We start from the raw sequence: 22,875 nt of genomic DNA, 5'->3' as shown, positions 1-22,875 counted from the left end.
AAAATAACATTGCTGCTATTTCTCTGCTGATTATGTACTTGTTCTACATTAGAACTATAAAATAGTGCTTGAATACCATTTCAGCCATATATTTTTTATCAGTTGCATAAGCTTTCTAAACTTCATTTGAAAAATGTATTGTAAAAATATGTGCATCTTATTTTTATGATCAAAAGAATAATACATCTAAACTGCTTAACACAGTGTTTGACATATAGTGGTGCCTTAACAAAAGTAGGCCATTGTCAACTGTATATTTTCTTGTTTTAGCTGGTTTGTATTTTCTGGTTTCTCTAGATAATTAAGTTGGTTTGTAGAATTGTTATTGGCAGTTGGTTTGTAGAATTGTTATTTTATATGGATTACTTTAGTGAATGCCCAAGAAAAAATTCCTAATTCTTAAGGGAAATATGTAAGAGAGGTTGAGAATTGAATTAACCCTTTCTTTGCCTTACAATAGACTAATGCCTAATCAAGGCTTCTCAATCTAGGCACTGTTGACATTTGAGGCCAGATAAATCTTTATTCTATCAGTAGGGGCTGTTATGTGCATTGTAAGATGTTTAGCAGCATTCCTGGCTGCTAACTAGTAGATGCCAGAAACAATCACTCTCCCTTCTGCCTCCAGTTGTGACAAACAAAAATGTCTCAAATGTCCCCAAGAAGGGGGTAGCGAGATTATCTCCAGCTGAAAACCTCTGCTCTAATATATCAGGGCCATGATGATTTCATCAGCTTGAAAACTGGTAACAACAGCCTGTCCCAGTGTTTGCTGACCCTGAAGGTGGAATCTTTTTCATATGCTGCATTTTTGTCCAATAGTATGATCATATTTTCTTCTTCAATCCTCTTATTAAACAAATGACTATAAAATAACTTTCTGTGACTAGTGTCAAAATCATCTGCAGGCTTGCTTTTCACAAGAACTCATAACTTAAGTGATCTCAATATTCAGGTTCTTAGATAATCAGAAATGCATTAATCATGTCTTTCACTACATTATTTGCGTTTTTTGGTAATTATAGACTAATGAGCTTGGCCTTTATGTGATATTTTAGTTCACAAATACCTTTATAAATATTTCAGCTTTGTGGTAATTAAGTAAATTGAACATTATTAATTAGAATGCAATCAGTGGATATAGCTAAAAAATATTTGAAAGTAGCATTTTTAATGTCCTGATATTCTTTGAGTAAAATTCTCCATGGAATTTTTTTCCAAAATTAATTCATAAGTGAGTAAAACTAAGTAGCTTTCTGATAAAAAGTAGCTAAAATCATATGATTATATACAAAGGGTGTATTTGCTATACATCTGATTCTGTTATTCTTCATAGAAATGCATAGAAAAAAAGTTGTTGAGTAGAATCATTCTGAAATCATTTCACATATGAAGTAACTTTTGCAAAGCTATAATTTTATCATTTCCTGAAAATCATAAAGACAGCTTTGAAATGTTTAAATTGTAATTTTGAGAAAGAAAGCTAAAAGGTGAAACATATTTTTATGAAGAATTAACCAAATTTTTGTAAAGATTATGTAATTCTCTTGTAAGTTATTTTTCTAGTGCCTAACGAAGTGAAAAATGACTCATCAACTTTTGGGCAGAAAATGTGATTCCTGTTATTAATAAACTAATAGTTGTTGTATGTTTGTTTTTCATTCAAGTATTTGCCAGGCTTTTATGTTCTTTATATTTAAAAAATCACTGCTAAATAAACTACATTTAAAGCATAAATGAGTGTGGTATAACACATGTATGAAGGGAGATAAACATATATTCAGATGGTAAAATTTAATATTTGCTAAGATTAATATTGACTTTTGGCTTTGTCTGCTCATATACCACTAACAGTTGCTCCTGAACTTTTCTTAAATTATGTCATGAATCAGAATTATTATATGAGCCAGTTCAGGGTTCTGAAATATTAAGTTAACAGAAGTTACAGTGCAGAATATTAAATTTGAAGTTCCAAACTTTCATATAATTCATTTGGCTTTCACTAAAACATTCATAATTGCTTAACTATTTATGTCTACTTTTGATTAGATATTGGACTTTTTAATTACATTTAAAAATGTGCTGTGATTTTACTGACAAAAGCATTTTTTTTTCCATTTTTGAAGCATTAAATAATGAAACATAATGATACCATTGAAAGTGTTTTGTTCTCTTGAAAGGACCAATATGCTACTATAAACTTGTTCAAAGTCCTTAAAAATTTTTAATCATTTGTCACAAGGCTAGTTAAGAATTTCAACTGTCGATTAAGGAGTTACTTGACAAGAAAAATAAAAATATTGTAGAGACATGAGTAATCTGATTAGCTATTGGGTGCATTCAGTGCTTCTTGATATCAGCTGAAGCTGAATTAAATTAGTCACTGGTGCATTTGTCGATTGGAGCCAGAAAGTCTACCCTATTTAATTTTAAAATCATTTCTCTGAGTAAATTATGGCAGTAACCACTAAAGAAGTCATATTACTTTAGTTAGCAAGATCTATTTCTTTTAGAGTAGGAAGATAATTATTGACTCTTAAAAGATGGAGCACACAGGCTCAAAATAAAGGGATAGAGGAAGATTTACCAAGCAAATGGAAAGCAAAAAAAAAAAAAAAAAAAAAAAAAAAGGAAGGGTTTGCAATCCTAATCTCTGGTAAAACAGATTTTAAATCAACAAAGATCAAAAAAGACAAAGAAGGGCATTACATAATGGTAAAAAGATCAACGCAACAAGAAGAGTTACTATCCTAAATATATATGCACCCAATACAGGAGCACCCAGATTCATAAAACAAGTTCTTAGAGACCTACAAAGAGACTTAGACTCCCACACAATAATAGCAGGAGACTTTAACACCCCACTGTCAATCTTAGACTGATCAACGAGACAGAAAATTCATAAGGATATTCAGGACTTGAACTCAGCTCTGGACCAAGCAGACCTAATAGACATCTATCTATAGAACTCTCCATCCCAAATCAACAGAATATAAATTCTTCTCAGCGACACATCACACTTATTCTAAAATTGACCACATAACGGGGAGTATAATTTTTAATCATGTCAAATATGCAGTTATAAAATATTATCTTAGAAATAAATGAAAGATACTTAGGCTTAAAATTCTACCAGGAGTAATGTTTACAAAAAAAAAAAAAAAAAATCAAGCCAAACACAACTAAAACTAAACTAAGAAGTTAGCAAACAAATGAAAATCTCATGTGTCATAATATTTTTAATTGTTTAAGAGTATTCAGCTTTTACTAGCATTTACCGAGAGCCTGGTTCATGATAGCCACTGCATGGAGAAAAACTGGCTGTTTGGTTCTTAAAACTCTGGAAATTAGGTATCATTACCCCAGATTTTGAATGGGAAAATTGAGGCTAAAACATTTGAGCAACTAGCCCCATCACTTTTAGAAGATGGTACGCAGAAAATTTAGATTCAGGCATTCCTCTCTTCTAGACCACTTATTTATCCTTTTCCATTACATGTGTGGTGGAATCAGAAATGCACTGTCATCACCGTCTTAATTGTTTTCAATCCTGTGGTCATACAAGCACCACAGGAGAGAAGAGAGGCATGCTATACTGTTTTATGTAAAACAAGTGAAATAAAGTCTGGGGCTTGTAGAAACATTCTTAGGTGACAATATCTTATTACAAATGCACATTAATTCCAATGTAAGACCTATGGGAAATTCAGTCTAAAAACCATTTGCACACAAGGATTAGAGAGACACTAAGCACATCATCACACCAAAAGTACATGTGAAATATATATGCACACAGAGTATATTATATAAAGGCTACATAATTATTTGATTTATTTTGTATGTAAATATATATGTTTGTTCTCTATGTGTATGAATGTGTGTTGGAGCTATAGTGCTATGTTTGTGGGAAACCACAAGAAACTATAGAACTATTTGACAAACACATCAATTTACAAATATATATTTTATAATTCTTTGCCTAGGGTGATATAAGATGGGCCATTTGATGCTGTGTAAGCCACTGGCTAAAGACTGATGCATAGAGTCTCTGTAGCCAAAACTTAGAGTTCAATAAGTAAGAGAAGACATGCTTACTTAAGTAACCAAAACCGAGATTACATTTAAGAAGCTTAAGAGATGTACTGTCAAACTCTATGTAATGCCTCTCTCCATTTGATTCTAAAATTTTCTATTCATGTCATGTAATAGATCTGGCAAACTAAGAAGGACTTTTAAAACTACTATATTTCTCAGTGATTGTTCACTAAAATGATACCAAGGCAACTGCGTTTCTGCCTTCTTTACGGAGCAGTGATACACTACGTAAGTGTGTAAAACTGCACTTTAGTATTGGAGATGTATTAGCTCATGGAAAAATCTCCAAATTATATGCATAAAATTACCTTTCTTTCTAAAAATTTCTTGAGTTTCTGCTGATATAACTAAAGCATTTGAATTACTTTCTTTTCTCTTTTTATACAGTGCAAACTAGAATATCAGGCATGTGTCTTAGGAAAACAGATCTCAGTCAAATGTGAAGGACATTGCCCATGTCCTTCAGATAAGCCCACCAGTACAAGCAGAAATGTTGAGAGAGGTAAGTGACAAAAATATATTTATAATTTTACATTCATCCCTCTCTACTAAAATGTTTTGCAATAAATGTTGTCATTAAATACACAGTGAAGTTTGTTCTTATAAAAATGCCTAATATCATTTATATTTTTATTGAAGATATTTTCCTGTTAGTCTCAACTATTATAGCAAAAAATGATTTTCTATAGATTTATATTTATTTTGATAGTAATAACTAGATACTTCTTTCCTATGTGCTCATCATATAGAAGAAATCTAAACCAATGCATTCTGTAAATAGTTGTGTCTAAAACATGTGTTTTAGATCTATATTTTTCTTTTAGAGCAGCAAACTGATTATTGATAAAGCAGTAAGTAATTAAGTTGTTTGACCAGATCTGCAACTGCTCAATTAATACTAACCATTTTAAATAAAGATGTCTGCCTCATGTATGCAGTTTGTGTTTCATAATTTCCTGTGTAATAATTTTATAAGTTAAACTTTTTTTTGACCAGATGAAGTCTTTAATCATTGTTTGCATTAGTTTACTATCTAATAAAAATAAAATGCATTTAACCAGATATGTACTATAGTATATAACCTGACTTTTCTTAAGATTATTTATTATAGTGTACATGGTATCATTATTATATTTGAAATATTGTTTATTCCCTTGTAAAAAGTCTCCATGGCTGCTAGCTCCAGTCCTTAGCACCTCTAGATAAAGAAGGAAGTGTGGAGAATAGATACATCTTTAAGTCAAAAGATATTTTAGAGCATTAGAGTACTGTCTTCAACAGTTATCATATAATTTATTACTATTGAACTCTCCTAATAATTATTATTGGATGCCCTTATTACTGTGGATAAGTAATTTTTCCCCTTTTTCCTTAAAAATGTGAAGAATGGATATTCAAATAGTAAAAATGTATTGAGTATGAAATTTCTTTAATATAAACTTATGTATTTCATTGAGCATGATATACTTGTTATTCCATATTACAATACCATATAAATATTTTATTACAGATATAACTTCCAAACCTCAGTTGTGCCACTTGTATTGGTCTTAACTCATTAAGTAATATTTAAGATGAAAAAACAAAATGAAACTAAATGTTATCGCATTGCCTTTAAGAGAGACTAGTTAATTTTATTATTCAAAAATAAATTAGTTGATTTGAAAATTAATGGTAAATTAGTGTTCAATCATTAGATCATATGAAGAATGACACCAGTTGGTAGAAGAGAGATGCCACACTGCCTTCCAGGAGCCCTGTTCTTTTTTTTCCATAAGTTATTGGGGCACAGGTAGTATTTGGCTGCATGAGTAAGTTATTTAGTGGTGGTTTGTAAGATCCTGGTGCACCCATCACCCAAGCAGTATACACTGCACCATGTATGTTGCCCAGGAGCCCTGTTCGTTCAGCCTCAACCTTGCTGACTCGCCCTAGTCTAAGTTTGACCACTGTGGGTCCTTCTGTAGTCCTCAGCCCTCATCTCCTCCAATCCACCGTTTTCAACATGGCACAAATAAAGACTTTCAGTACCAACTTGAATATACTAATTAGCTCCCAGATAATCCAAAAGCTAATTGTGGTTTTATTTTAACTGAAATTCTTTGATGTTTGTGCCTTCCTCATTACCACTCCTGATGGAGTATATTTTCACAATTAAATTGAAGACACAATTGACCACATTTATCTTTGAAAATCGCTTCAGGTGAGAAACAAGTCCTACCAGGTTCACTATCCATGAGCCAATGTTTTCACTGAAGGCTATTAAGCACAACATTTGAAATGTGGTCATAGTAAGTGTATATCTCTAATGTATCACAGCCTTTCAATGAGATTTTACTTCAATGAGGTTTCCTGTATTTAGACTGATTTTTGAATGAAAAGGTATTTTTGATGTAGTATTAATTTATGATAATCAACCACAAGCTGCAAAAGGAACTCTATGTGCATTAAAGATGGAAGGTAATACATCTGAAAAGAGGATCTCTTGTGAATAAGCAATAATTATTTTTCACTTTACTCAAATTTTCTGTATAGTGTGTATATTAATATATCAAGAAGCAAACTTTTAAAAGTCATATCATCAAGGGATAAGGATCATTTGTGTTCAATTGTGCGTAGAAAGACAGGCAAGAAGAATTTAAACTAATGCTCTGACAAATTGTCAGGGCAACGCAAGTATAGGATTTTGCTACCTGCTATGGAAAAACAGAGTCAATTTTGAGTGTCATTTCTACACAGTGCCAAAGGCTGAGAGACAGGGGAAATATGAGACTGAGTTTAGTATCATTTCTAATCTTTCAACTGTCATTTACATTAGAAGCATGCCTTAGGTAGACTGTACAGTGCAGGAAATTCTATTTAATATCATCTCTGTTCTAGAAAATGTGAGGAATAAACTACCAGCAATGAGATATTTCTTAAATCTTTCTGACTTCATATATTTGAGGTCAAATTGGCACCATAATATGTTTTCCTATGTTACGATCAGAATCTTTAATTCTACCTGAAATGCATTAAAACTAATAAATGTAGGTTTTCTTCATAAAGTATGAATAAAGTTTTCCTCTATTTCTCTAATGTACTTATTAACAAATGTGCATAAATTGGTCCAAATACATACATTCAAGTATTTTAAATAAATAAAAACACATACATTCCGTGATTTAAACCCTAGATTCTGACTTTACATAAATAGATAAGCATACACCCTTCAATAGTAACGTAACTATACACTTTTCTCCTTTTCTAACTCATACATTTAGTATTACAAAGGCCAGTGCTTTGGGGTCCTTTAATGGATTCCCTCCTTTTCTTCCATCTTTTTTTGTTAATTTGTTTTTCAATTGCAAATAAAAAGTATTATTTGTAAAGTAGGTCAAATTCATTCAAATAATATTGATATTTCAGCTGATTTTTAGAGGCCTCTAATATTTTTATGGCTAGGAATATATGAGATTCATAATTGTGAGCATAGTCTATGAATAGACCATCTTCCACAGATTTTATGTGTGTGTGTGTATGTGTGTATAACGCAATCCTAAGAATTAGAAAGGACGTGCAAGACAGAAGTTCACTGAAAAATAACATCGAAAAATATTGTAGAAAGCATTTATTTTTCAGTAGGATTTTTCTACCCTAGACAAATCTTAAGTTGTCTACACAGCAGTGGTACATAAGCACGGTAAACTTTAGACGTATGACATATCTAAAGTGCTCCATTTGGTTATTAATTTCACTGGTTAGAATCAAAAGATCATTTTAATTGACATTTTCTGTTTGTCTCAAATTTGGGTATTCCAAAGTTCAAACTACTTTTCTTATGATTATGAGTTTTATAGTTCTATATATCTAAACTCTTAAAATTTAATTCATTTCAAGTTATATCAGTTTGAATATTTTAACCCCAACATGCATATAAACACATACTCTTTATGCATCTTGATAGTTTGAATTGTTGAGTTTCAGTGAAGCCTGAATAGAGAAGGAAAATAACCTATTTTAAAAAGTAACAGGTGAAGCTGGGTAAAAGTGAAGGAAGTAGAAAAGGAACATGGAACCCTAAAGGCCTTGGGCACCTTCAAGAAAACCATCCCTTTGTTCTAGGATACAGAATACTTTCAAGGAGGATACAGTGCAAATTGGTCATTGCCAGACATGAAAGCTTTGGAATTAATTTATCTCAGTCAGACATATGAAAATGTTTATGTTCTTGAGCAAAGAGTTAACATTTCCAAAACTGTTTTTCTAAGTTTTACTTGAAAAGAGTTAACGGTTTCTAGTAAATCGTAGAGAAACTTATGTTACTGAGACAATTTTTGCTTGTTTGTTTGAAGTTGGGGTGGGTGGTTATTTTAGAAATAAGGCAACCAAGTCCCAACGAGGATAGTAGATGAAGAAATAACAGGAGAAATTGAATTGGGGTAATATTGTTGAGATGAAATTCACAAGACTTTAATTCCAATTGGATATGACGGACAAGGAAAAAGAATCCCTCTAAGATAATTCTGAATTTAGTAATCTAGATGATTTATAGAATGCTAACCGAAAGGGCTAGCTTATTTTTCTGGGCCCTTGGTTGATAATTCCTACTAATCCTCATCTGCATTTTAAAAAATACAACTAGAGGTTTCTTTTATTGGGAGCTGAGAATCATGTAACTTATCAAATTTCTCTTTTTGCTTTGTTCATATAATCTGTTATCCTATATACTAGACTTTAATCCTAAGTGTGTATGTGCATGTGCACGTGTGTGTGTGTGTGTGTGTGTTTAACCAGTTTATGGAATTTCTTTCTGATTTATGCATTGTTATCCTGTGGAGTAGCCTAATTTATTCATTAAGGGTATAAATTTTAGAATTCCAGTCCTTCACTGCTGTGTGGTTCTTAGCTATATAATTAAGTTTACGAGTCTCGTTTCTTCATCTGTAAAATATAAAATATATGAATCATTGGGATTTATGGATATATTTACTCAAATTTAACCATCTTTGCATTTATATTTCATTTCAACAGATTATACCTGTAAAATGCTGTTGAATCCTAGTAAATTACATGACTTTTTCATATATTAAATGCCATTTGTAATTTTATTTGTGGTGCTTTTAACATCATATTGGGTGACAAAAATTGAAGAGATTTAATTTTTTCTATAGTTAATAGTATGTATTTGCATATTTTGCAAAATATCTCTACATTGAGAGCTTGAAACAACTCATCAGTAAAAAATTCTTTAGCCTGAAAGTTATTATTGGTCATTTTCTTTGACAAGTCTTTCACATTCTTCTATAGCTACTGGCCATTGCAACATATATTTACAGATACAGAGAGAGGGATATATAGAGATATATGTAGTTATATACTGCTTCTTGATACAATTATTAGGCTTAAATGGACATTGTATTATTTTGTAATTAAAAATAGTTTTTCTAGGTGATCAAAGTCATCAGGAAAGATAACAGTGAACTACCATCTGGACACATTTGTTAATGACTGTACTTTCATTCTTTTATGTTTTGGCAGTTATAATTTTGTGACATTATTTAAATTTTCTTAAATTCTTTATCACTTGATTTTTGACAATTTCTATCAGAATGTGTGTATTAAAATGCAAATTAAGCACTGTTAAAAGAAAGCAGTTTGTAATGATTCATATGCTGTTGTCATGAGTTACTAAAAGACATTTTTTTCAAACCTTGGCCCTTGAGGTGAGCCATGCATTTCTAAGTACAATGGGTCCAGCAGTAAAGTACAAAAATCTTGTGCTTGCTCTTATTCTTTCTTGGGACCCACACCAGACACACGTTTGAGAAGGATTTGTAATGAGTCCTCCCCATATCAGAGATCATTGGTATCCATGAAATTTTGGCGTGGGGTCAGAGAGCATTCAACAACCACAACAAACAAAAAGATGCTGTTTATTTAACAAAAGATACTTCATCTGAGACTGATTGTATTACTTGTAGATGGATGTGGGGACAATGAGTATCGGTTTGTAAACTTTAGTTTTCTTTCCATATTAAACTACAAAGCCTGTAGATTTTATTTACAATATGAGAAGGTATGGGACTGAGTTATTCTATAATCTGACACAGTCATTTTTTCCATTATTCATTTCAGTACTCTGAATGCTATGGAACTCTATCAAGAAACAAAATTTATTTCATTATTGTGCTATGATTATAAATTAACTGATTTAAGGAAAAAGTATTATTGATTAAGAATTAATGTATGCCTTTTTCCAAGTGGTGAATAATTTAGTTTTAACATTTAATTTTGTATGATGGAATTTTTTTATATCCTCTGAATTATGGAATTAATTTTCAATGAGAAACAGATGAACATCAGTGTATTAATATACTCTTGCAACATGCATGCTTCTCCATAGCTAATATAGTATATTCATAAATGATAAGTTCTTCTGTAATTTTGTTTAATTGGATCCATGGATAAATAAAATTAAGTGAGTTTATTGGCAAGTGTTGCATAATGATTTATAATAAAAATAAAGTTTTACTTATTTGGATTTTTTGAAATATGTTCTTGGATTAAATTAATGTGTCTGAAAACAGAACAAACCTGAAAGGGGACAGTTTTCAATGTCCTCTCTGAAGACTATTTTCGTGTGAAATAATAAATTTCATATTTTACACAAATATTTTACATTATCTATGAAACTAATGTTGGACTAAATTTTAACTTCCCTACTAATTTTACTTAGAAATTTTGAATTTTGAGTTTATGTGGTTGTATGTTATCAGATATAAAAGTGAGAAATAGCTCTGTATTAATTCTTGTAGCACTAAAGGACATTTATACTTATTCTTTGTTTAACTCCTTTCCAATACATAATATGGCATGTTCTTTTAAGATAACTATTTACAAAATGCAATATAAGCACTCACTTAAAAGCAGTGGTCATAGTCCAAATATTTAACAAGTTTGAACTGGGTCCCGACAAATCAGAATTGATGAAAGCCCCATCAGCACCACGATACAGTGTGGTTTGGCCAGAAGATGAAATCAGAAACTGAGCATTTCTTGGTTTAAAATGGATATGTTGAGATATATTAAGATGTTGATATTGGTGAACTCTTTTCCTGAGATCTATATGTTAAGATGAGTACATTTCTTGAAAAAGCACATTAAGTTACCCTGGAGGGAGTGATACTGTTTTTCAGACTATCTCTACACTTTAACTTATATCATGCTGATCTTACCTTAAGTGTGCTTTACACATTTTAATTCTAACATAGAAACCACATGCCATTCAAGCTTATTATAAGGAAGGAAATAAATAACAATTATATGCCAACATATAATAGTGCAAAATCAAATATTACTTCCACAATGCACATGGCTGTCATCCCCCTTTCCACCGAGTATGTGTCTTAAAAAGTATGATCTACCACATATTCAACAGCATTTACTTGTACCAATATTATATATAATGTACAATAGTAAGGAGATGTTTGCTATTACAATTCTAATATAGAATGTATTAGCTTTCCAAATATATAAATGAGGTCAATTGCTTTGTAGTTAGAAGATCTTCTGTGAAATCCTTATGTACATAGAAGAATACTGAAATACATTTGAAGTTTAGCATCACACATTCTGAACAGTCTCTTGAAATGATATTTGAGCTTATAGTTTCTTTATGTAACTTATCAGCTTAAAAAATCTAGGAGGATTTCAGGATCTCATGATAATTTTAAGCCTCAAAATAAGAAAGGAAAGCAAAATGAATGCAGTATTTACAGAGCCTCATAAAGAAATTGTTTTGATATTTCAGAAATAGGAAAAAATTCTCAAAGACTGTCAATTTTAGATACAGGACAAATATTATCTATGTTTTGTGGAACGAAAAGAAATAATGAAGCCATATTGAATTAAAAGTAATAAATAAAAATGAATTCTTTTTCTGTAAAATATATTTGATACAAGTAAGTTAGTTGAAGTAAAGACACTGTATATACAATTCTATACTTTTTTATTTTGTAATTATACTTTGAAATTCCTTGGTTAATTACTATTTATCAATTTACTACATTAATTTATCTTAGTAGTAAATAGTTTCTGTTATGGATATATCATTTTCTGTTATTTGCAAATAACAAACTTTAGATATTTTGCAAGTGACTAAATAAGAAAAGGAAAAAAATGCAACTATGTGACTGATGTTTCTATTTACATGTTAATGTAAACTATGCCTGTGAATTTTTTAAATTTCAAAAACATTACAAAAGTAAAATTGTATTACATTTTATTCTATATAACAACTAAGTTAAAAGTATATCTTGAAAGTTGGTATGGTTTTCTGAGTTTTTATTACAACACATCTTTTCAGTATTAGATTAGTTTATTTGGAAATTATATTACAAAGTCTATAGATAAATATGGAATAATATAACAAAGAAATAATATATTTAGCAAATTATTGAACATACCAGTCCACAAAGATTTTCAGTGAATTCAACATTCATGAGAAATGTTATATATGGATTTTTAAATACTTAATGAGGGATAGATAAAGGTGAAACATGGTGGTTCAAGAATGGAGGAGCATGAGCAGTTAGGAAGTTGGTAAGAATTGAGGCTTGAAATGATTGTGATTAAAATATCAGAGATAGGAAGCAGATGATAGATTTAAGAAATGTTTAGGAAGTTAAATGGTTATGCCTTGTCAATTGACTTTAGGAAAGGAGAGGAGAATTAATGATAACTCCTGAGAAGATTATGGTGATAAAACCCAGATGGAAAAATTGTTAGAGAATTCAAACGACATGGGAAAGTTGTTAATTTCAATATGGGACATAGTGTTTTTAAGGTGTCAATGGCCAAACCAAGTGTAGACACATTTGCCTTTACCCATTTAAGAGAAGTAGTCTGGGTTCTTCTAAAGTAAATGCTGGAGAATTTACAGGTAATACATCAAATCATGAGAATGAACAAAATCCACTGAGGAACAGAAAGTGAGAAAAGCAGTGTCTGAGTTCCGGAAAAGACTAGCATGCATGGGTCAGAGAAGGAGGAAGAATCTGTGGAGGACTTAAGGAGAAACAGGAGAGAACAGTGTACCAGAAGCTGAGGAATGATTCTGACTTGAAAGAGATAAAGAGCTTGACCCGACTACAGAAGGAATGTTCAGTAATATGACCGCTGAGAAATGACCACAGATTTCAGCAATTAGAGTATCAGTAGTAACTATAGAAAAAGCAACTTCAGTCTAGCGGGAGTTCAGTAAAATAAAGTGAACAAATTACTTGACATATATAGTAGGTATCTGTATCAGTCTGTTCTTTCACTCCTATAAATAAATACCTGAGATTGGTAATTTATAAAGAAAAGAAGTTTAATGGCTCACAGTTCTGCAGACTGTACAGGAAGCATCAGGGCTTCTACTGCTCAGGAAGCCTCAGGAAATTTCCAATCATGGTAGAAGACAAAAGGGAAGCAGGCATGTCTTACGTGGCCAGAACAGGAGGCAGAGAGAGAAGAGGGAGATGGTACACACTTTTAAACAACCAGATCTTATGAGAACTCAGGACAGTACCCAGGGGAAACTGCCCCCATGATCCAGTCACCTCCCACCAGGTCTCACCTCCAACACTGGAGCTTACAATTCAACATGAGATATGAGCTGGGACACAGATCCAAACCATATCAGTATCCAATAAATGTTTCTTCTCCCGCTGCTGTCCCATACCCCATTCCCGACATATAATTTGTTTCAGTGGAGTTCAGAGAACACAGTACAAATGTAAAATATGAGAGAAAGTGGTGAAAATAACATTTATCTGGCATTTACTATATGCAAGGTAATTTGCCTTTGTCATTTCATTTAGTTCTCAAAATATGTGTTTTCTTTTAAATCTTACACTTTTTTTTTAGACTCAAAGTCTTACTATGTTTCCCAGGTTGGTCTCAAAGTTCTGGTCTCAAGTGATCCTCCCACCTCAGCCTCCTGAGTAACTAGAACTATAAGTGCACGCCACCATACCTGGCTAATTTTTTTTTTTTTTAATTTTTGTTTTTGTAGAGACAGAGTCTCACTATGTTGCTCAGGCTGGTTTCTAAGTCCTGGCCTCAAGCAATCCTCTTACCTCAGGCCCCCAAGCGCTGAGATTACAGGCATGAGCCATCATGATCGTGCCTGGCTGTAACTCTTATTAGTAAACCGCTGGGAACATGAGGAAACTGAAGTTCCAAAGTGAAGAGACATTTCTTTAACTTAAAATAGTTACCAGATAGTCTTTCTGCCTTCACTATCTACGCTCTGCATATTTATGTGTTTTTAATTAAGAGACTGATTTTAACCCAGGTTTGTCACTTTTGTAAACTTTGGTTAAATCTCTTAAATTTGTTGAACATAAATTCATAGCCACTTTAAAGTAAAAGGGCTAAACTAATATCATTTTGCCCTTATTAGTATATGCTGGACACTCCTTTAGCTGCATGTATTATTTAAATATCTTGTTTCATCTAGTCCTCACAAAGCCCTAGGATGTGGATGCTATTTGTATCCTTTCTTCACGTTACACATGATTAACCTGAGCCACAGAGAAGTTACGTAACCAGTCTAAAGTCACACAACTGATAAGCACCAAAGCAAGGATTTGAAGAGATGATTGCTGCTTCCTAATTACAGTGTCTTACTAGCCCTTTGGAGTCTCTCTTTCTGTTATGGTCATAGGTTATGTGTTCCTTCAATAACAGTATATAATTTTGGCGATATGTGTGAAATAACTTGAGTATTTGTATTATTTTACCAAGCAGAGATACATAAAGAATTGACATTGTATTTTTAAAATGAACTTACTACAAGCCACGAGTTAAATATACATTTTAAAGAAGCAATTTTAAATCATTTGGGGTTGCTTGTTGCAAGTCTAAAAATTTATTGGCCTATGTGCCTATGATTTTGGACAACTTCTTATAAGTGTACATATTTGGGAGCCAAATTTTCATGAAATATTACATAATAAATATTCTGAGATGCCAACAAGTAAACATGCATCATTTATTTTTCTCTCCTTGGAAGTTTTGTTTATATCTTTTTTTAAATTATTTTTTGAGATGTCACCCAGACTGGATTGCAGTGGTGTGATCTCGGCCCACTGCAACCTTCGCCCCCCGGGTTCAAGCAATTCTCCTGCCTCAGCCTCCTGAGTAGCTGGGATTCCAGGCATACATCACGTTGCCCGGGTAATTTTTGTGTTTTTTTTAGTAGAGACGGGGTTTCACCATATTGGCAATGCTGGTCTCGACTCCTGACCTCAGGTGATCCACCTGCCTCAGTCTCCCAAAGTGCTGAGATTACAGGCGTGAGCCACTGAACCCAGCCATTTTGTTTACATCTTTCCTGGTAGCATTTTTCATATTTCCAAAGTGATGCAGGATGATAGTTATGGTAGCAATAGATGATTTACTTAATATATTACTAATTAATCTTTTCTGTGCATTTCTTGTAAAGTATATTTATACCAAATTTCTACTTATTGGCAAAATTATTACTGTTTCTACTATTTTTACATCATTAGTAGCATCAGTTAAATGTAAAATCACTTGTAATGAAGTTATTACTGCAAACAAAAAAATCAGTCCAAGAATTTTAATTTATTTTCCCCAAATCATCTCTAGGAGTAAAAGTATGGTTTATTGCTGAACAAAAATGACCTGTTAATGAGAACTTTTACATTATAATGTACTCTGAAATGGATTGTGGAACCATTTTACCTCCTGTTCACTGCCCTTTTGAGATTTTCATTCTTTTTTTTTTTTTTCTATCCCTACCAAAGATCTGATATTTAATAGCACCTGCTTTAAATCCTGTTACATTTGCCTAAGAATACATTCATATTTATTAGTATTTAGCTTATGTTTTCTGAACGTGAGAGCTTTAATTGCTTTTATTTATTTATTTTTTTTCTGTAATGGAACACTTTGCTTAAAATTTGGCAGTTTCAACACCATAAAAGAAATATCTCAACTCTAATGTCAGAATTTACCCAAAGCAAGAGTAATCAAGGAATGTTCAATGATACCAGAGAAAATAGCTGCAGAGAAATCTACTTTTTGAATCGAAATCTACTTTTTGAATCACAATCTACAATAAGTCTAATATGGCTCTGAGAGGTTCAGAATTTCGGTTTCTGTAAGAGAATTTTTGGGCACAAAATAATTTGTGTACATGGTAAAATGCTAACTAGCACAAATCAAAATATAATGAGATCAATTGCTCTTGCACAAACCCTTAAAATCCTGTTTTATTGATTAGCGGTAACCACTTTAACCACTAGGGTATTTCATTCTTTTGGTTGTTTCTATTGTAACTTTAATGTGTGTATCCCTTCACTGATAATGCATCAATTAGAGACAATAGTTACTATTTTGAAAAATAAGTATTTATCTTATTTCTCTACCTCAAACTTCCCATAGTGATAGTGAATTATTACTACAGTTATCTCACTGGTAATTTTTAACCTTTTGATAAGTGTATATTTTGTATATTTCTTGTTCCATCAAGTTCAGAAAAGTGTCACCAGCACCCTTAATTTTACAACAACTTCTGCTCATTCATCCCGACTTCCTTCACCTACATATATTTTATGTTTTTTTACTCTTAAATATTATTACTTAACTAAAACAAGTTTTTCGTGATTAGTCTGGAGTTTGACACTAAATGTTAAAAATCAGCAAATACTATTAATATTGTTTGTAAATAATTTTTACTATAATACAGTATATTATGCTACATATACATGTTCATCACCACTATAAAATGCTGTATGTCCTTGTGCCAATTAAACTAGAATGCCAAGACCGGATGGATCATCTATTCAATATTTTCATTTGCTTAAAATCATGCCAAATTTTAGTTAACATGATCTTTGATATGTTTCTGCTTTTACTTTTATGTGTATTTATTTTATGCTAATTGTTTTCCCCAGGCCATAAGTTTTTGTTTCTTCAGTTTCTTAACTCTCTTCCATGGAGCTTCTAAATAGCTTTCTTTTTCGTCAAGAGGAAAGAACAAAATTCCATTGCCATATTTTCAAAATTCTTTAGTCTGAAATTGTAAGAATATACCAGTCACATTCCCAGCATGTAGGAAATCAATTCTCCACAGCGTGCTCAGAAGTCTTGAACTGTCTTTCCAAGCAAGCATCCGGAAGAATGTTTCCCTTCAAGTTAGTGAATGGACTTATTGAATTAGACTATAACAAAGACCCTCACTTCTCTGAGATTTGTTTACTTCCCACGGTAGTAAAGGTAATGCCTTCTTCCAAGGCAACAGCGAGTAAGTTTGCTCCTAATCCCATATAGGTTGTGCTTTTCCTGAGCCCCGTGCTCCTCAGATGTGCCACAGATCTGTGTGCTCCGCCTTCCACTGGGCTGACTCCTGTTGCCTCTGTGGGATTTAAGGGGCAATGGGAACTCATGTGAACAAGAAGAAGCTTTTGCTACCTGCTGTGCCATGAGTAGTAAACTGTCTAAATTCTTTCAGAGTTGTTTCAATTACTGACCAAATTTCTGAAAATGTGGCAACATCACAGCTTTCTGCTGCTTAGAAACCACTTGCTCTTCACTTGGCACTTTGTCTGTTCTAGACCTTTCTACACTCTCTTCCAATCCAGACCTGTTCGGTCCTAAACCTGCAGCAAATTCTCATCTGTAATACTTGTAATTAGCACTCCTACTCTATGTCCATAATTATTCTAATTTAATATTTTCCATTTTCTTATATTGTCTTGTTTGGTTTTCTTGACTACAGCTATATGCCTTAATATTTTCTTTTTTTATTATTAAGGTATTAATAATAATATTAAGGTATTATTAATAATAATATTATAATTAAGGTATTAATAATAATATTGTTAAGGTATTAATTTGTTATTATTATTTAAGTTCTAGGGTACATGTGCATAACGTGCAGGTTTGTTACATATGTATACTTGTGCCATGTTGCTGTGCTGCACCCATCAACTCGTCCTTTACATCAGGTATAACTCCCAATGCAATCCCTCCCCCCTCCCCCTTCCCCATAATAGGCCCTGGTGTGTGATGTTCCCCTTCCCGAGTCCAAGTGATCTCATTGTTCAGCTCCCACCTATGAGTGAGAACATGCGATGTTTGGTTTTCTGTTCTTGCGATAGTTGGCTGAGAATGATGGTTTCCAGCTGCATCCATGTCCCTACAAAGGACACAAACTCATCCTTTTTTATGGCTGCATAGTATTCCATGGTGTATATGTGCCACATTTTCTTAATCCAGTCTGTCACTGATGGACATTTGGGTTGATTCCAAGTCTTTGCTATTGTGAATAGTGCCACAATGAACAGGCGTGTGCATGTGTCTTTATAGCAGCGTGATTTATAATCCTTTGGGCATATATCCAGTAATGGGACGGCCGGGTCATATGGTACTTCTAGTTCTAGATCCTTGAGGAATCGCCATACTGTTTTCCATAATAGTTGAACTAGTTTACAATCCCACCAACAGTGTAAAAGTGTTCCTATTTCTCCACTTCCTCTCTAGCACCTGTTGTTTCCTGACTTTTTAATGATCACCATTCTAACTGGTGTGAGATGGTATCTCATTGTGGTTTTGATTTGCATTTCTCTGATGGCCAGTGATGACGAGCATTTTTTCATGTGTCTGTTGGCTGTATGCGTGTCTTCTTTTGAGAAATGTCTGTTCATATCCTTTGCCCACTTTTTGATGGGGTTGTTTGTTTATTTCTTGTAAATTTGTTTGAGTTCTTTGTAGGTTCTGGATATTAGCCCTTTGTCAGATGAGTAGATTGCAAAAATTTTCTCCCATTCTGTAGGTTGCCTGTTCACTCTGATGGTAGTTTCTTTTGCTGTGCAGAAGCTCTTTGGTTTAATTAGATCCCATTTGTCAATTTTGGCTTTTGTTGCTGTTGCTTTTGGTGTTTTAGACATGAAGTCCTTGCCCATGCCTATGTCCTAAATGGTATTACCTAGGTTTTCTTCTAGGGTTTTTATGGTATTAGGTCTAACATTTAAGTCTCTAATCCATCTTGAATTAATTTTCATATAGGGAGTAAGGAAAGGATCCAGTTTCAGCTTTCTACTTATGGCTAGCCAATTTTCCCAGCACCATTTATTAACTAGGGAATCCTCTCCCCATTTCTTGTTTTTCTCAGGTTTTTCAAACATCAGATGGCTGTAGATGTGTGGTATTATTTCTGAGGACTCTGTTCTGTTCCATTGTTCCATATCTCTGTTTTGGTACCAGTACCATGCTGTTTTGGTTACTGTAGGCTTGTAGTATAGTTTGGAGTCAGGTAGCATGATGCCTCCAGCTTTGTTCTTTTGACTTAGCATTGTCTTGGCAATACGGGCTCTCTTTTGGTTCCATATGAACTTTAAAGCAGTTTTTTTTTTTTTTTCCAATTCTGTGAAGAAACTCATTGGTAGCTTGATGGGGATGGCATTGAATCTATAAATTACCTTGGGCAGTATGGCCATTTTCACGATATTGATTCTTCCTATCCATGAGCATGGTATGTTAATATTTTCTTAAAGAGTGTGTGGGTATGGTAAACTTTTTAGGAGCTTCGATATCAGAAAAGTCTTTATTTTGAATATAGAATTGGTAAATAGAATTTAATTCTGGATAAAATAGCATATTCCCTTGATATGTCAAAGCTTCGATCGTTTGTCTTCTAACTTCTAGTGTTGTAGACAGGAATAATATCCTTTACATTATAGAAAATGCTGTATGAATAACTAAAAGGAATGTCATGATTATTTCACCATTAAAATTAATAATATAGACAAAAATATCATACCTACTAGAAAATCTAAGACTATATAAACTAACTTGGGATTTTTGAACTATTTACTTTTTCTAAAAGTAAATATTTTAACAATACCTAATTTCAGCTTCTTATTTTTAAATATGCAAAAGTGTTGCAGAAAAGTGACACTGATTATAAAAAGTAATAACCAACCTATCATAAATATTTATATGGCATTAGTGATTTACAGATTATAAATATGACAAGTATAACTATATGTCCTTTAAAAAACTTATAGATCACTCACTCTTCTATCAGATAATTTTCTTAAAGATTTTAGCCATATGTAAGCATAGTGGAAATTAAGGTGCACAGTTATTTGTTTAAGACAAAAATGTCTTACAATTTGGGCAGGTTAGAATAGCTTTCTGATATTCTAGTCTATTTATATAAATAGAAGGTATTGATATAATTACTTAACTAGGTCAGGCAAAAGAGTTATTATTAAGGTTCTACTACTTTAGGGATTACTTTTTCCAGTAAGATATTAAATTTGCATCTGCCCTAATTTCTGTCATTTTGCATATATGTCAGGTACCAAATACAATTCCACAATTTACTTTTGAAAAATTTTGATTATTATAAAGTCCTCTTTTTTAAAACCCGAGTATCCAGGAAGTCACTTGATTCCTGCATTTAAACTCACAGATATTGGGGCCACACATGTGTGTGCTTACATGAGTGATACTGCCACTGACCTGAAGTTTGATATTGAGGAGGTTAGTAATTACATGCTAATTCAGTTTCCTCTTCTGCAATATATATAAAGTAAAATCCACTGGGTTTGTGAAGATTAAATTGAATACACAGATACAATATTCTTAGCATGGTATATAAATAATCAATTGTGCTTATCAAAGACCTATATTTTTCAAGGATCTGATGCTTTTCCCTACTTGGAAGCTAAACAGCCTTCCTGCCACAATCTCACAGCTGCTAGCAGCATACAGGAGACTTTGAGATCAGAGATATAGGACTTTGTTGTTTACAACAAGAACTTCTTGCTTGCATTCATTCTTCTTGGTCACAAGCTCACTGGTGAGATTCGGCTCAGGAGAATGCTTTATACATGGTGGAGTTGAGTCTTAGCTGAGGAATACCGAGCTTAGGTAACCCCCATCCTTATAAGGAAGATAGTAGCAAACTTGTCCAACCTCTACCCCAGAGAAAGACATTATCTCTACTATTCTGGAAAGCAACAGATTTTGTTCTCTCCCCTGCATGGAGACGCTATCTCAGTCTCCCAGGATCATTTGCTATACATGCATCTTCAAAATGACAGTCTGGAACAAAAGCTACTACAAGATGTGTGTACACACAAGAGACACTTGGGAAATTGTTCTTAATATTATTATCAAATCCATTCCTTCTTCTGAGTGAATACCCACATGCTTTTGAGATCTTTGATGCCACTTTGCCTTCCTCTTTTTCCTTTAGAATCTGTCCCTTTTGTTTCTATTGAGTTCTATATCCTTCCCCAGCTATCAACTTATGTTCTTAGCATCTTGTACAGTGCCTAGTTTAGAGAAAATTATTGTTCAAATTAAATGAGTTGAGTTTATGAATGTATTGGTCAGGAATCAAACTAACTTAGTAGTAGCAGGGAATCTTAAAGAAACGCCATTAGAATTTATCTACACCATGATTCTCAAAGTCCAATATATGTCTCCTATCAATATTTGAAATGAAAATATTCATTTTTATTAAAATAGGCTTTATTTGTAGAGCAGTTTAGGTTCACAACAATATTGAGCAGGAGGTACAGCAATTTAACATATAACCCATATATCCACATGTGTATAGCCTCTTCCATTATCAACATCCCCCATCATACTAGTACATTTGTTGCAATTGATGAAGCTGTTGATACATCATTATCACCCAAAGTCCATAGTTTACATTCAGGTTCACTCTTCTTATTGTACATATTATGGGCTTGGAGAAATTTATAATGACAAGTATCAATCATTATGGTATTATACAAAATAGTTCATTGCCATAAAATTACTTTGTGCTCCACCTTTTCCTCCCTCTCTTCTCCAAGCCCTGGAAACCACTGATCTTTTTTTAACTTCTTAATTGTTCTTCTTTTCCAGAATGTCATTGCTATGGTTTGGTTTGTCCCCATCAAAACTCATGTTGAAATTTGATTCCCAGTCTGGTGGTGTTGGGAGGTGAGGCCTAGTGGAAAGTATTTGGGTCATAGCAGCAGATCCCTCATGGAGACTAATGCCCTCTGTCAGGGGTGAACGAGCTCTCCCTCTCTCCATGATGGATGCGATCTTGAGAGAGAAGGTTGTTAAAAAGACTCTGGCTTCCCCTGTTTCTCTTTCTTGCTTCCTTTTTCACCAGGTGATTGCTTTACACATGCCAGCTTCCCTTCTGCATTCTACCAGGAATTGAAGCAGCATAAGACCCTCACCAGATACAGATGCCCAATTTTGAACTTTCCAACCACCAGAATCATGAGCCAAATAAAGCTGTTTGTTTAAGTAAACTATCCAATCTCAGGTATTCTGTTATAGCAACAAAAAAATAACTAAGGCAGTCATATAGTTAGAATCATATGCTATGTAGCCTTTCAGATTGGCTCCTTTCACTTAGTAATGTTTATTTAAGTTTCTTTGATGTCCTTTCGTGGCTTGATAGCTCATTTCTATTTGGTGGTAGAGAATACTGCTTTGTCTGGATGCCCCACTGTGTGTGTGTATCCATTTACATACTGAAGGATATCTTGGTTTCTTCCAAGTTTTGGCAACTGTGAGTAAATCTTGTATAAACATCCATGTACAGGTTTTTGTGTGGACATAAGTTTATGTGTATATCCATATGTATAGTTTGTTTTTGTTTTTCCATTTTGAATTTTAGTTTGTCATTGCTAGTGTTTAGGAGGTTCACTTTATATCCTGCAACAATGCTAAATTAGCTTATTACTTTCAGGAGACTTTTGTAGA

The 22,875-nt window shown here is 33.0% G+C and overlaps 1 protein-coding gene across 2 annotated transcripts in view; it reads left to right on the top strand.

Annotated features, from left to right (window-relative positions):
- SPOCK3 (SPARC (osteonectin), cwcv and kazal like domains proteoglycan 3) overlaps nt 1-22,875 on the top strand; it is a 482,003-nt gene that overhangs the window by 339,936 nt on the left and 119,192 nt on the right. For both annotated transcript variants that reach the window (XM_015139470.3, XM_015139471.3), the window contains one exon: nt 4,483-4,597. In XM_015139470.3, the coding sequence (XP_014994956.3) occupies nt 4,483-4,597 (115 nt within the window). The remainder of the gene's footprint in view (nt 1-4,482; nt 4,598-22,875) is intronic.

The sequence above is a fragment of the Macaca mulatta genome, chromosome 5 (assembly GCF_049350105.2).
Source record: "Macaca mulatta isolate MMU2019108-1 chromosome 5, T2T-MMU8v2.0, whole genome shotgun sequence".
Classification (NCBI taxonomy): domain Eukaryota; kingdom Metazoa; phylum Chordata; class Mammalia; order Primates; family Cercopithecidae; genus Macaca; species Macaca mulatta.
Note: the sequence above shows the minus strand (reverse complement) of the source record. Positions and strands in the feature narration are given on the sequence as shown.